At 41.1% G+C, this 15,262-nt stretch overlaps 1 protein-coding gene across 1 annotated transcript; it reads left to right on the plus strand.

Annotated features, from left to right (window-relative positions):
* The first annotated feature begins 10,874 nt into the window (after positions 1–10,874).
* Positions 10,875–15,262, plus strand: LOC121374636 (temptin-like). Its single transcript, XM_041501743.1, has 3 exons — positions 10,875–11,072; positions 14,226–14,376; positions 15,175–15,262. Exons 1-3 carry the CDS (start codon positions 10,875–10,877, stop codon positions 15,213–15,215), a joined length of 390 nt encoding a protein of 129 aa, XP_041357677.1. The 3' UTR covers positions 15,216–15,262.

Below are 15,262 nucleotides of genomic sequence, written 5' to 3' on the forward strand. Positions count from 1 at the left end.
GAGAGAGAGGAGACGTAGATAGATACATAAATACTTACATACATACATACATCAATACATACATAGATAGATAGATAGATAGATAGATAGATAGATAGATAGATAGATAGATAGATAGATAGATAAATAGGTAGATAGATAGATAGAGACAGACAGAGAGATAAATAGATAGATAGATAGATAGATAGTTTATATGAACCACCAAACAGAAAAAAACATCACGGTTTTTCATATACCAGTCGTGGTGCACTGGCTGGAACGAGAACTAGCCCAATGGGCCTACGGGCGGGGATCGATCCTAGACCGACCGCATATCAGGCGAACGCTTTACCACTGGGCTACATCCTGTCCCCTGACATTTATTAATTACATTTAAATAAACTAATCTTGTTTGTATAAAGGACAGTAGTGTGGTCTCTCCAATTACTTTTGGATTTCATATAAATATCAATACAACCACGCACATCATAACATATCAGTCTGATTGGTATCCAATACAAAATATTTTCAAGTATTTTCTAGATATTGCCAATCCCATTGCCAGTTCATTTGAAGTATGCTAATTTAAACATATAGTTATTTCGAGTTACTGATGTAAACAATCATCTACAATTTACAAATATTAGAAACATGGTTCCAATGAGCGGAAACTGATTATAAGTAATATACTGTCAATGTAAACATGCGTAAATAACAATAAATATTACCAATACACAATATGTTGTAGCCGATTACTCATTAACATGTATATTTCTGTGTATCTCTCAATCAGCATTTATTATATTTCTTTCAAAATAAAACCAATATTAAAAAAAAATAAGTGATTGTGGAAACCAATGGTTTTGTCAGACTAATTAAAGAATCTCCTATGCAATTCTCATGGTATAAATACAAGTATTTACATATTTAGCAATGCTATATGTTCTTGACTATACTGAAAAATAGACGTGTGTCATTTGCATGTGATACAACGGGTATATAAAGTTCACTTTCAACAAATTATATTATAAGAACCATAGCTTGTTATTTTTTACGGATGGGTGAGTAACAGTTTCTTTGTTCTAATTTGTTATATATTGTATTTATGTCTGTCTGTCTGTCTGTCTGTCTATCATGTGCCGTCTGCATGTCGTTTATGCCTTACCTTCCTGCTCATAGGTTTTTAGAGGTATCCGGTCTAGAGAGGTTAAGTTCTTTACTGATTTTTTTAAAAAGACCGTGAAACATGTCCGGTTTTGCGGGAATTCCGGTTTACAAAGGGTCCGGTTTTGAGAGGTTTCACTGTATTAACATTCTTCACTTTTTTACTTCTTATTTGAATGAATATTTAACATCACCCCAGCACAACGATACACCAATTTTGTATACTTCTTGTTTGAAGACAAGACGAATGCCTTTATACAAAACGAAACTAATAGAAAACTTAGCGTATTGTGAAAGTAGCGGTTAGTGTCTTTGCTTGTCACTTATAGGTGGTCAGTGTTACACATTTATTGAATAAAGGTAACTCTTTTTTTTCAATCCGACCACCTTCAAAACGACCCAACTCCAAACACCCATGCTTGTGATAAGTTGTTTTCTTCACCTTATTTATGTATTTATTTATTTATGATGTCCAATGCATTTTGGTTTCAATTATGTGTTGTAATTTTATATTTGTTTTTTACTTTTTTCCCCCAGGTGTCTCAACCCAACGCTTTACGATGCTGAATCGTCTATTCTTTTTGACGGGTAAAGTTTACAAACCAATATTTATGTGTGTAGCTAATCCTAAGATAATATAGCATTTCCAGGATCTGAAAAAGAAAAATAGTGTGTCATTATTACAGTTGTGTGCAGAAACACCACCATAAGCGTTCGAGACCTTTCAGGTGGGGGTACCTCCCCAGTCCTGTAGAAAATCGTCAGATTCGGTCAAAAACAATAGAGAAATTCAGGCAAAATTAGCTGTCCTGAACACTTTTCACCATGTACTTCCATCATTCTACCACCAATATTAGCTGTCCTGAACACTTTTCACCATGTACTTCCATCATTCTACCACCAAAATTAGCTGTCCTGAACACTTTTCACCATGTACTTCCATCATTCTACCACCAAAATTAGCTGTCCTGAACACTTTTCACCATGTACTTCCATCATTCTACCACCAATATTAGCTGTCCTGAACACTTTTCACCATGTACTTCCATCATTCTACCACCAATATTAGTTGTAATCCATGTAATAATGCGTGGCGATTCGTTTGCAACTGTCTGATAGCAATGCTAATATGAATAAACTTTGTAATTCAGATTCGGGTAAAAATCGACCTCTCCCACTACACACATGGGAGTCCGTACATCACCACCTATGAAGTATAAATAGGATGCCTCTCCCATATATGTGATCATGTCTGGAATATTAATGGCGTGTGTTGTTCATAGTAATGTATAGAGCAAGACTATATTAATAAATGTCAGCATTGGCGATTCCAGGGGTTGGGTCAGAGGAATCCCGTGACCACACACCTTCACCGCTGGTTTGAAGTACCCTTTCTAATAACTTTAAAAAAAAACCTTAATAAATTGTCCTGAAAATACCTCTCAGATTATCTTAATTCAAAATTTTCCGGGAAGCATACCACCGTAGTCCAGTGGTAAAGCAGTCGGTTTGAGATCGATCCCCGTCGGTGAACCCATTGGGGTATTTATCGTTACAGCCAGTGCACAACGCCTGGTATATCAAAGGTCGCGGTATGTGCTATCCTGTCTGTGTGATGGTGCATATACTAATGGAAAAATACAGCAGGTTTCCTATCTAAGACTATGTCAAAATTAGCAAATGTTTGCCGATGATTAATAAATCAATGTGCTCTAGTTATGCCGTTAAACAAAACAAACTTTTGTTCCAACATTGTTGAGCTCTCCTTCGACATGTAGCCGGTTCAGGAATACGAACTCGGCATATTCGATCCTAAACGCCAGTTGCTGATCCACGATGTCCCTGAGGTAGGTACCCATGCAAACTAACAAGTGGAGGGCCTTATGATTTTAAATATGCAGGTAGGTAAAAATCGGCTTTTTGTCGTCTAGATGGGCTGTTTTTAACCGACTGAGAACAATTCATTTTGGGTGGGCCTCCTTAAAAGAATGTTTTCTCCATTTTGTGTATTTTAAAACTATTCATTTAACATTTCCCATTTATATGTTATGACTTATTGTGCATATTAAAATTACACTTGTATATATTCACTGTAGTTGCTCTTCTGTATAAAACTGATATCAGTGAGTTCCGAATAGATCATCTTAAAAAGGAAGGGTACTGCTGTAGGTGGGCCATTTTTTCTCAATATTATTTATAGCTAGGCTGGCTGTGTGTAGCCCGCATGGTAATCACTTTATGCGGGCTGTGGCGGGCGCGTGTAATTGTCCGCCTTAAAACACAAGACCTGTAGACTAAGTAACTACCGTGTAGTCCAGTAGCAGAGTACTCCCCTACTGCACCGACCCAGTATTCCACGACCGGCACGTTAAAGGTATGTGTATTCTGCCAGCTGACTATATGGCAAATTTCCCCGTCGGTGGGCCCATTGGGCTATTTTTATCTGTGGGATGGTGTGTATAAAAAATCTTTTGCTACTAATGAAAACAAATGTTGCGGGTTTCCTCTCTAAAACTATATGTAAAAATTACCAAATGTTTGACATCCAATAGCTAATCCAATAAATCAATGTGCTCTAGTGGTGTCGTTAAACAAAACAAACTTTATATGGCAAATTCATAAGAAAAGACCCCTTGCTGCTAACCGGTTAAAGTAGCTTATAAAGTAACGTCTATTTTTTTTTCTCTCTCTCTCTCTCTCTCCCTGACGGGGATTGATCCTAGACCGACCGCGCAACAAGCGAGCGCTTTAGCACTTGACTACGTCCCGCCCCCATTAACTTAAAGGATGCTTGCACTACGTAATGTCAAATATGAGCATGACTATTACCATATTCAAGCTCATATTTCTGTAAAACAAACAAGCACCCCCCCCCCCCCACCCACCCACCCACACACCCCACACCCCAAAGAACCGCACTGGATATTTTGTTTTAAAAAATTTAATTAGGGATAGTTATAAATCAATTTAAAATTGAGTAAAATGAATGAATACGAATTAATGTATTATAATTGTGTAGCATTCTCTCTGAAATGTGCCTAGAGAATCCAAAGATATTTTAACAAAATCGTCATAGCATTAACAGCACACTTTGTAAAATATTTCGTCTGTGTGCGGAAAGCCATACATCCTCGTTGTTTCGTATGGATGGCGACAACCACGTCTAAGAGACTGGTCTGACCTCTTTTCTTTCTTTCTTTCTTTCTTTCTTTCTTTGTTTCAGTCATGATTATGTTCGTAAGCGAAGTGGCAGAAGCTGGACACGTCGTAGACGCCAACACACGCTATCAGATTGGGTCCGCACTAGCATCACGACGCCCAGTCAAGTCAAAGCCGACATTCCATCGAATGCTCGGCATTTCCAGCGATATCAGGATCAAGCCTGCCAGCGAGAGAGTTAATACAGTGCACGGGACGGTTCAGCGGAAGTTTGAAGAGTTCTATAAAGGGCTTTCGGTTATTGGTGGATCCATCGACGCTGACGTGGATGATCACGGCATATATCAAGGTGGCGTCGTCGGGGGTTCACTTGTCTTGCACATCAAAGATGACGTGCCTAACATTTATTGCAAGTTCACGAGAACCAAAGCTATCGAAACTGTGCTGCAGAAAGAAGGCCTGAAGAAATCGAACATCATCGACATGATTGTCATACCGCGAATCATATTTGTAGATGATAAAAACAAAGCACATTTAACAATTGTCGTCGAAATGTTAACAGATACTGGTGCGGTGCTGGGCCAGCCGTGTTATTACATTGATATGTGTAACGGCGAGGTAATAAAGCGATTCAACAGAGTCAAGAGTGCTACTACAATAATGGAAACTGAATTCACAGAAACGGGTACAACCGAAACGGGCACCACAGAGACAGGTACAACCGAAACGGGCACCACAGAAGGTACAACCGAACCGGACACCACAGAAGATACAACCGAACTGGACACCACAGAAGAAAGTACATCCGAAACTGAATTCACAGAAACGGGTACAACCGAAACGGGCACCACAGAGACAGGTACAACCGAACTGGACACCACAGAAGAAAGTACATCCGAAACTGAATTCACAGAAACGGGTACAACCGAAACGGGCACCACAGAGACAGGTACAACCGAAACGGGCACCACAGAAGGTACAACCGAACCGGACACCACAGAAGATACAGCCGAACCGGACACCACAGAAGAACATAGGACCGCACAACCGACAACTCAGACCACAACACAACCCACATCGACCACAAAACCGACAACTCAGACCACAACACAACCCACATCGACCACAAAACCGACAACTCAGACCACAACACAACCCACATCGACCACAAAACCGACAACTCAGACCACAACACAACCCACATCGACCACAAAACCGACAACTCAGACCACAACACAGATCCGTCGGACCACGGCCACGTCTACGTCGTGTAGTTCAACGGCTGTAGGTGTTGGTGGCAATCCTAAGACTGGCAAATACATTTATGGAACATCACCCCGATGCCTATCCCCTACAGTAATTGGCACACAGTGTTTTATGAAAAATGAGCATGTTATTACAGTTGATTTGAAACAAACTAAAAATGACAGAAACCGAAATGTGATTGAATTCACGTGCTCCTCGGGATATCAAGATGCAATAAATGGAGGTTATGGTCCTGCTACGGACGCGTTCTTCTATGGAACCATCAGCCAGAAGATGCTGAAAGACTGGTACGGACTTACGCCTCTGAACAAACCAGCTATTCTTGTTCATTACGGCTATAGGGAAGATAATGCCTTCTGGTTCAACTCTGCTGTAATGATTGGAGATGGATACACGTTGTTCTATCCTTTGTCAAACTTGGACACCGTGGCTCACGAATTAGGTCACGGTGTTACTGGTAAATATAGCAGATTAATATACTCAGGTCAGTCTGGTGGCATGAATGAAGCGTTTTCCGACATAATGGGAGAAGCCGCTGAAGTGTTTTTCAGTTCAAATGATTGGCTGAGTGGATTTGAAGACACAAAACACCAAAGTCGTCCTCTGCGATACTTTGATAAACCCTCGCGCGACGGTAGGTCTATTGATCTTGCTAGTCAATACTACACTGGCCTGGATGTTCATTACAGCAGTGGGGTTTACAATAAAGCGTTCTATGAAATAGTCAAGGAACGTGATGTCAAAATGCGATATGGCTTTGAAGCATTTCTGACCGCTAATCGCGTATACTGGAACGCAAACACTAACTTTGTCAGCGGAGCCTGCGGAGTGATACGAGCAGCCTATACTCTTGGTTTGGACACGGAAAAATTCAAAGCTGGGTTTAGCGTGGTGGGCATCAGCACGTGCGACTTAACCAGCTACTTGCGCATGCTGACAACATCACAGTCACAGAGCAATATCAAGGTATCCAGCATCAGACAACCTGTGTTTGGAGTCAGCCTAACAGCCAGCGACAGCTCGTTAACGGTAACGACAACAGGAGGCAGTGGAATCAAAGTGGCCATATCCACATCCTTGTCAAGGGATTCGCCCTTAGCAACTGGAGCAGGTTCCGTCACGTGGGCCACAGGCGGCACAACTGGCATAGTCTACGTCCGTCTGTTTACGGATAGTGAAACTGAGCAAACGGGCGTCTCAGTGAGTTTGTCAGTGAATTAAATTGGAAACTGAACATTCACTTATTAATTATCTTGAGCATGTGGTACAAATAATCCATTTGTCCACCAATAAAGGCTACCATATTACTCTTATAACTTTGTGTTAATTATTAAACTGTGTTTACATTAGAACTAGAAATAATGTAGACATCAGACCAAAGCCATACACCTCCCTTCTCTCTCTCTCTCTCTCTCTCTCTCTCTCTCTCTCTCTCTCTCTCTCTCTCTCTCTCTCTCTCTCTCTCTCTCTCTCTCTCTCTCTCTCTCTCTCTCTCTCTCTCTCTCTCTCTCTCTCTCTCTCTATCTCTCTCTCTCTCTCTCTCTCTCTCTCTCTCTCTCTCTCTCTCTCTCTCTCTCTCTCCTCTCTCTCGTCTCTCTCTCTCTCTCTCTCTCTCTCTCTCTCTCTCTCTCTCTCTCTCTCTCTCTCTCTCTCTCTCTCTCTCTCTCTCTCTCTCTCTCTCTCTCTCTCTCTCTCTCTCTCTCTTTCTCTGTGTGTGTGTGTAGGCCTCAAGATAACGATATGTCAGTCACCAATTTGTCACCTTGTTTAAAATGTGCAAACGTCCATTTCCTAAAGTACTGTTGTGCCATTACCAAAATGTAGTAAAATGGTTCGTTATTGTGCATCTCGTGATATAGCCGTCGCTCTCCTTTGTTTTATATATCTCGCTCTAGCTGGTGCACCACGACTGGTATATCAAAGGCCGTGGTATGTGTTATGTCTGTGGGATGGTGCATATAAAAGATCCCTTGCTGTTAATAAAAAAGAGTAGCCCATGAAGTGGCGACAGCGTGTTTCCTCTCTCAATATCTGTGTGGTCCTTAACAATATGTCCGACGTCATATAACCGTAAATAAAATGTGTTGAGTGCGTCGTTAAGTAAAACATTTCCTTTCTTCCTGTCTTATTTTAAATCGCAGCACGTTTGGCTTTGATCAGGAAAATGTGTTTATATTCCAACACTAATAAAAACGCTAACCCTAATCCTGAGGAAAAATGGGTGGGATGGCGGTGGCGGTGAGGGTGGGGGTGAGGGTTTAGCAGCATACTTTTTTTTTAATTGATTCATCTAGTGGGACAAGGGATCAAGCTAGAACAGCCACGCTACTACCCAAATCTCCCATGACGTCATAGTATCTATCTACGTGACTAATAGTCCAGTGTAAAAGGAACGCAGGTCCGTAGGAATCGAGGTCCTCAGGACTTTCATTCCTAGTTTATTTTTTAAATTGTTTTTATCCTAGGACTTGTATTCCTACCGGACTTAAATTCCTTTCTGTCTGTGGGACGTGCATTCCGAGGAATGTAAGTCCGTGGGACCTTTATTCCTGGTACTCCTAGTCCACAGAATTTTCAATCCTACTATTCCTAGTCCTCCGAAATTTATTTCCGATAGTTTGCTTATTACATATATATGATTCCTGAAAATCCCTGAAATAAAACTTTAAAAACTGTACTTAGTTCTTGTAGTTAGTACTGATAACTAGTACTATAATGACCAGTTACTACAATATAAAATAACAGGAATAATAAGCATGAAAGTTTGACTTTTATTGATGAACAATTAAAAATAGCTCAAGCAGACCATGCTTACCGAGTGACATCATTTTCTATGGTGTTTTGGGGCATATTCCCCGGAATATTTCGAAAACTAGATGTCCTCATCGTTTGTATAAGCCCGCCTGACTCATTTGGTTAGAACTGCCTTGACATGTTGATTGTTTGATGCTTCCCTCTTGATGTTTGGAAATAAAAGATGTGCAAATATGCAGTTGCTTGTAAAAACAAAGGTGATATATATGTATATGTATGTCTGCTTAAAGACGTCAATACAAAGATGTTGTAACACACAAGAATGACTTCATTATGCACAAGCTTCTTTAACTCATGATCAATTACTGACCATGTACCCGAAGACATTCACAGCGGTGTACTTGAGGTTACGACTCGTGAAGGAGGTAACATTATAGAATAACAGGTCGCAAGTCTTAAAGCATATGCAGCACCTGCATATGATACAGATTAAAATAATCATTCGCATGTCCCTATGTGAGATAGGGTTATTCCACCCGAGGGTACAAAATTTGATGTCAGGGACGAGGCTTGGCGATTAGCTGACATCAAAATATGTGCCCGAGAGTGGAATAGCCCTATCCCACGTAGGGACATATGAATGATTATTTTTCTCCCAATTACTGAACGAAAATAAACATTTTTCACAAATAGTACAAATAGTCCAAAAAGTTATATTTTAATTTTTCATTTTTCAATAATATAAATATCACCATTAAAAAGAACGAACTTCAAAATGGTTTATACTAATAGTATAAACCAAACATAACACTACATTTACCTATCACATCGTGTTTTCTTGGTGTTGAAATAAATAAAAACATGGAATGCCAAAACTGCTTAGTCCAATCACACCATCCAATGTTGAATTCATACGCGTTTATTGTTGTCTATAATGTAGTTCTTTCTTTATCATATTTAAACTGAAAAGCAGGATCCATTGGGCTATTTCTCATTCCAGCTAATGCTCCACGACTGGTATATCAAAGGCCGTGGTATGTGCTATCATGTCTGTGGGATCATGCATATATAAGATCCCTTGTAACTAATGGATAAATCCTTGACGGGGCCATATCGTCCTTATGATCAGTTCACATAGGATCATCAAACCTTGCATAAAAGTACAACTTGCCATGGCGGTGTCAAGGAGAACATACCGGGATGTCGTGTGCTATAGCTATAGCTATCTTGGGGGAACATGTCATGTGGGCCGATTCAGCCAATCAGGTATATGCATTCCCTTCACATCTTACTGATTTATCCGAACATCTTCGAGGATTCCGAACGTACCCGACCTAACTATCAGGGTGTCACTACCCTACTCTCGCAGCATAAAAGCAGAGCACACCCGTTCGAATATTGGGCTGATCCACCACCATTCCTTAGAACTGACTTAGGAAAACACAGTCCATCATTCGAAGTTGGTCCTTCATGTTACTCAATACAAAATCGAGGGCGGAATGTAAAAAGTAAAGTTTGTTTTATATAACGACGCCACTAGAGCACATTGATTTTTTATCTTATTATCGGCTATTGGACGTCAAACATATTGTCATTCTGACACTGTTTTTTTTTAGAGGAAACCCGCTGTCGCCACATATGCTACTCTTTTACGACAGGCAGCAAGGGATCTTTTATTTGCCCTTCCCACAGGCAGGATAGCACAAACCATGGCCTTTGTTGAACCAGTTATGGATCACTGGTTGGTGCAAGGGTTTGCAGTCGATATCTGGATTAAAAATCCCATGCCTCGACTGGGATCCGAACCCAGTACCTACCAGCCTGTAGATCGATGGCCTAACCACGACGCCACCGATGCCGATAGGGCGGGATGTAGCCCAGTGGTGAAATGCTTGCCAGATGCGCGGTCGGTCTAGGAACAATCTCTGTCGTTGGCAATTGCTCGTTACATCCAGTTCTCCACGACTGGTCTACCAAAGGCCGTGGTATGTGCTATCCTGTCTGTGGAAATGACACCACGAGATCACATTGCTTTATTAATCAACGACTATTGGGATATCAAGCAACTGGTAAATTTTACAGAACTTTTAGTGGCAAGGGGTCTTTTACATGAATCATCGTGCATACTATAAGGGCTGGCTTTCAAAATTGTATATGCATTCGAGTCTTTAGTCGGATGGGGGATATTGGTTGCCGGAAAATGTGCTAACTCGGAAAACAATTATAACAATTTTAATAATTTAAATGTGGTAATCCTTAGGACTACTGAGGGAACACTAGTAATATAAATGTATGGGTTTGAATTTCTCGTAAACTTGTTTTAACATTCGACTTATCAAAGTGGATTCAGTTTTAGTACTCGTGCACCGACAACAAGTCTTAATATGTGTGACCTAAGCAGGTGTACGCGTATCACGTTTTATTCAGAAATGGCGTTGGTCTAGACAGTGACCATCGTCTAGACTCGATAGTGAACAACATGTGTTTCGTTCACACAACGATAACGAGTGTATTTCTACGCGTGTATTCCACACACTGCCGCATTCCTCACCATGACAATGCATGTCCGTGTTGTTCTGTTATTAATATTCGCAGCTTTAGGCACCTGTAGTAAGAGTTACCGAGATCGAATCCCCAATGGGCACAACGTTCTAGATCCATGCGATCATTCAGTCACATGGCCTGCGGTCGGCCATGATAGTCGTCACCCGCATCACCACATCAAACACCACCTCCTACAATTCGGCTTGGTAAGTACACTGAATCAAAAAGGAAATTGAACACTTTTGACAATTATGTTTCATTATTTTTTATTATTATTATTATTTTGTCAGTAGAAATAATGGTGGAGACGACTGTGTTCGCTTTGTATATACCGGTTGGAGCACAAATTAAAGACATCACGAGGACAAAGTGTTTTGTTTGACGACACCACTAGAGCATATTGATTAATTATTTAATCAATGGATGTCACACATTTGGAAATTCTGACTCATAGTCATCACAGGAAACCCTCTACATTTTTCCATTAGCAGTAACGAATCTTGTACATGTACGGCCTTTGACCAGTTGTGGTACACTGGTTGGAAAGAGAAAACCCAAATCAGTTGAATGGACCCACTGAGGTGGTTCGATCCTGCGACGTAAGCACCTCAGGCGAGCACTCAACCGACTGAAATAAATACCGCCCCTTCATCCTCGTGGAAAATGACCAACAATGTAATGGAGGTGTCAAAATTGCTTTTTAACGCGATTTTAGTTCATGATTCCTGGTGGTTTGAGCTTCAAATGCGGTAAGGGTCGAGACGTAGCCCAGTGGTAAAGCGTTTGCTTGATGCGCGATCGGTCTAGGATCGATCACCGTCGGTGGACCCACTGGGCTATTTCTCGTTCCAGCCGTGCTGTGTACTATCCTGTCTGTGGAATGGTGTGTGTGAAAGATCCGTTACTGCTAATCGAAAAGAGTAGCCTACGAAGTGGCGACAGCGGGTTTCCTCTCTCAATATGTGTGACTGCGTCGTTAAATAAAACATTTCCTTCCTTCCTTCAAACACGGTAAGCTACTTGTTATCTGCCCACTATTTTATGGGATTGTTCATATAAAAGATCTCTTGCTATTAATGGAAAACTGTAGCGGAATTCCACCCTAAGACTATATGTCAAAATCACCAAATGTTTGACATCAATAGCCGATGATTAATAAATGAATGTGCTCTAGTGGTGTCGTTAAACAAAGCAAACGTCTGCCAACTATACGTGGAGTTACATGCGTGGGAACGACAAATTCGGTTTAGAGTTGCTACTGAATGCTGTGAACTTTACACTTAAATCAGTTTCAGTTAACTTTGAATGTACACAATGTTTGTAAACAATACTATAAATAATGTTGGCTTTATAATTATCCCAAAGGCTTTTTCAGTGAATCATTTTGTACTGAATATAAAATCAAACGCTACTGTTTTTTGACAATAGAATTTATATATGTTCATTCGCACCCCGCAGCCCCAAACTCCCCATGATGATGATCCACCTCATTTCTATTTACAAAATACACGCACGCACACACACACACACGCACACAGGCACACACACATGCACACACACGCACACAGGCACACACACACGCACACACACACACACACACACACATACATACATACATACATATATACATATATATATATATATATATATATATATATATATATATATACTGACACACAATGAAAACGCAAAAACAGCTTTTCATTGCAAATAACGACAAGCTATTAATGAATTGATGGATAATGTAATATGACATTAATGACTGGTATTCATGAGATACATTCAAATGGAAACATGGCCAGTTATCATCAGTAATCGAGTCGCATTCGTAATCGAAAAGTTCAACACCCCCCCCCCCCCCCCACCCCCACCCCCCATCAAGATCAGTATCTGGTGTATCCACCATTGGCCCGTGAGCATGCGTGAAGACGACGGGGAAAGGATTGGCACAAACATCTCAAATAAGCCACAGGAATGTTCTTCCACTCCTCCTGCAACGCCTGTGCAAGCTCAGCGACGGTACGCGGTGGTGGCTGGCGGTGACGTACACGACGTCCTAACTCATCCCACATATGATCAATTGAGTTCAAATCCGGTGAAACGGCGGGCCAGTTCATAACGGTGATACCGGCTTGTTACAGGAATGCCTGGGTAAATCTTGCAGTATGTGGACGGACATTGTCTTGTTGAAACAGAAGGGGACCTCCTGGTCTTCGGTGACGGCGCAAAAGTGGCTGGAGAACTGGTCTTAGAATAACGTCAACATAACACTGTGCTGTAAGGGCATGGTGGAGAATGATGGGATCACTCCTGAAATCACAGTTGATTGCCCCCACCACCCCCCCCCCCCCATACCATCAGACAACCGCCGCCAAACCGATCACGTTCCTTAACACATCCGTCAGCGTACCGTTCATGGAGTCTCCTGTACAAACGTGCTCTTCCATCGGCAAAGGAGACAAAGAAACGGGACTCATCTGAGAAAACAATGCTCCGGTAAAAGGCTGGTGGATGATTACCATTCTGGAGAGCAAACTGTAGTCTCGCAGCACGATGTCGCGGTGTCATGATGTTACCGTTGTACGGGCGTCTGCATCTGAGTCCAGCCGACGGAGACGACGGATGACCGTCATCGGATGGATAGGCCTTCCATAACGTCCTATCGTGTTGCTTGCTGTTATCGTCGCAGTTCTGAACCGGTCACGGAGGTGGTGTCGTTGAATCTGCCGATCATGGCGTGGTGTCGTAATGGGACGTTGACCAGGTCGAGGTCGATCACGGACACTCACGGTCTGTTGATGACGTTCAACAAGTCGTCCAATAGTTGGTGGATTGACTCTGAATGTCCTAGCAACTTGGCTTTGCGAAGTCCCCCCTTGAACCATGCCCAACGCTCGCTCCCGTTGTTCTTCTCTGAGTCGTGGTATTCTTAATGTGATGAGGAATATGACACCGTTACATGACTTTTATGTGGCCACATACTGGCATTTCACGTGCATTTCATGCAGCATGATTGAGCATGTAGTGTACGCGTTTCACACCATTGTTTGTGTTTCTGCTATTGTATGTGTAACGAGAACAAAACCAGGATTAAAACCCAGACAAAAGTACCAATCAATGGCTTCCTCTCATAAATTGTTATTTTAAGTCCAATAAATATATTTTTCATTAATCACAACAAAATATTGAAAAATATCTGTTTTGCATTTTCATTGTGTCAGCATATATATACGCACACACACAACACACATACACACACAATAATAATAATATTATTATTATTATTATTATTATTATTATTATTATTATTATTATTATTATTATTTTGTTAAAAATTAGCTTATTCCTTTACTTCGTAGGATTTTCATGCTGCGGGAAAACGGTGGACTGGAGCCCTGTGTAGACAGGATTCTGACGGAGACGGCAGGACAAACGGGGAGGAGCTGGGTGACCCGTCCTGTCAGTGGTCTGTTGGAGACACCCCTTCCCATAGGGTTTCAGGACATCCTGGTATGTAATGTGGTCGCGCCATTCGTTCCAGAGAGAGAGAGAGAGAGAGAGAGAGAGAGAGAGAGAGAGAGAGAGAGAGAGAGAGAGAGAGAGAGAGAGAGAGAGAGAGAGAGTGTGTGTGTCTGTGTGTGTACAATTTCTACAAGTTAAACTGGATCATCAACCAGTGGCAGCCAATTGTATATCTTTAAACTGATAACACATATACACATTGCATGCAATGAACTGTAAGTGTTTGACAGAAATATTGCACAAAATAACCTAAAATAAAATAAACAAAACATTTCTGTCATCTTCCTTAGTGTTGTTCTAGTGGTGTTGTTAAACAAAATAGCCTTCTTAGTGATGTCGTACATACAAAATGTTGTATAGAATGAATATGCGATTTACTGTGGCAAGTGCAGGTAGACTATAACGCCTGTTGTTTAAGTTATGTTTGTGTCTATGGCTTACAAACACCTTAATCCAACCCTCAAACGATGACCCCTGCGCGTGCTGTAACCTCACCGTGGTGCAGGGGTGTAACATTCTCTTTGAGAATGGCCAATACAGCACAAATTGAAGTTCAGAGTAAAATTCGGTGTCCGTAAAATTCTGTGATATTTGTATTTGTATTTATGCACAGTTCTTTACACTGTTTTTGTTTAAACCTTGAATTTTTATGTTGACGTTGATCATCACTTTATTTATTTGCATTACCATAGTTTGACACCCAATAGCCGATGTATTTTTCGTGCTGGGGTGTCGTTAAACATTCATTCATTCATTCTCAAACGATGACATTTTGTTTTATTTTAGGTTTCAACGAACACACGTACTGCCAAGGTCTGGTTGGTTAGCCATGTTACTTTAATATTGCATATAAATTAAACACCGAATAACGCCA

This window comes from Gigantopelta aegis, chromosome 6 (assembly GCF_016097555.1).
Source record: "Gigantopelta aegis isolate Gae_Host chromosome 6, Gae_host_genome, whole genome shotgun sequence".
Lineage (NCBI taxonomy): Eukaryota > Metazoa > Mollusca > Gastropoda > Neomphalida > Peltospiridae > Gigantopelta > Gigantopelta aegis.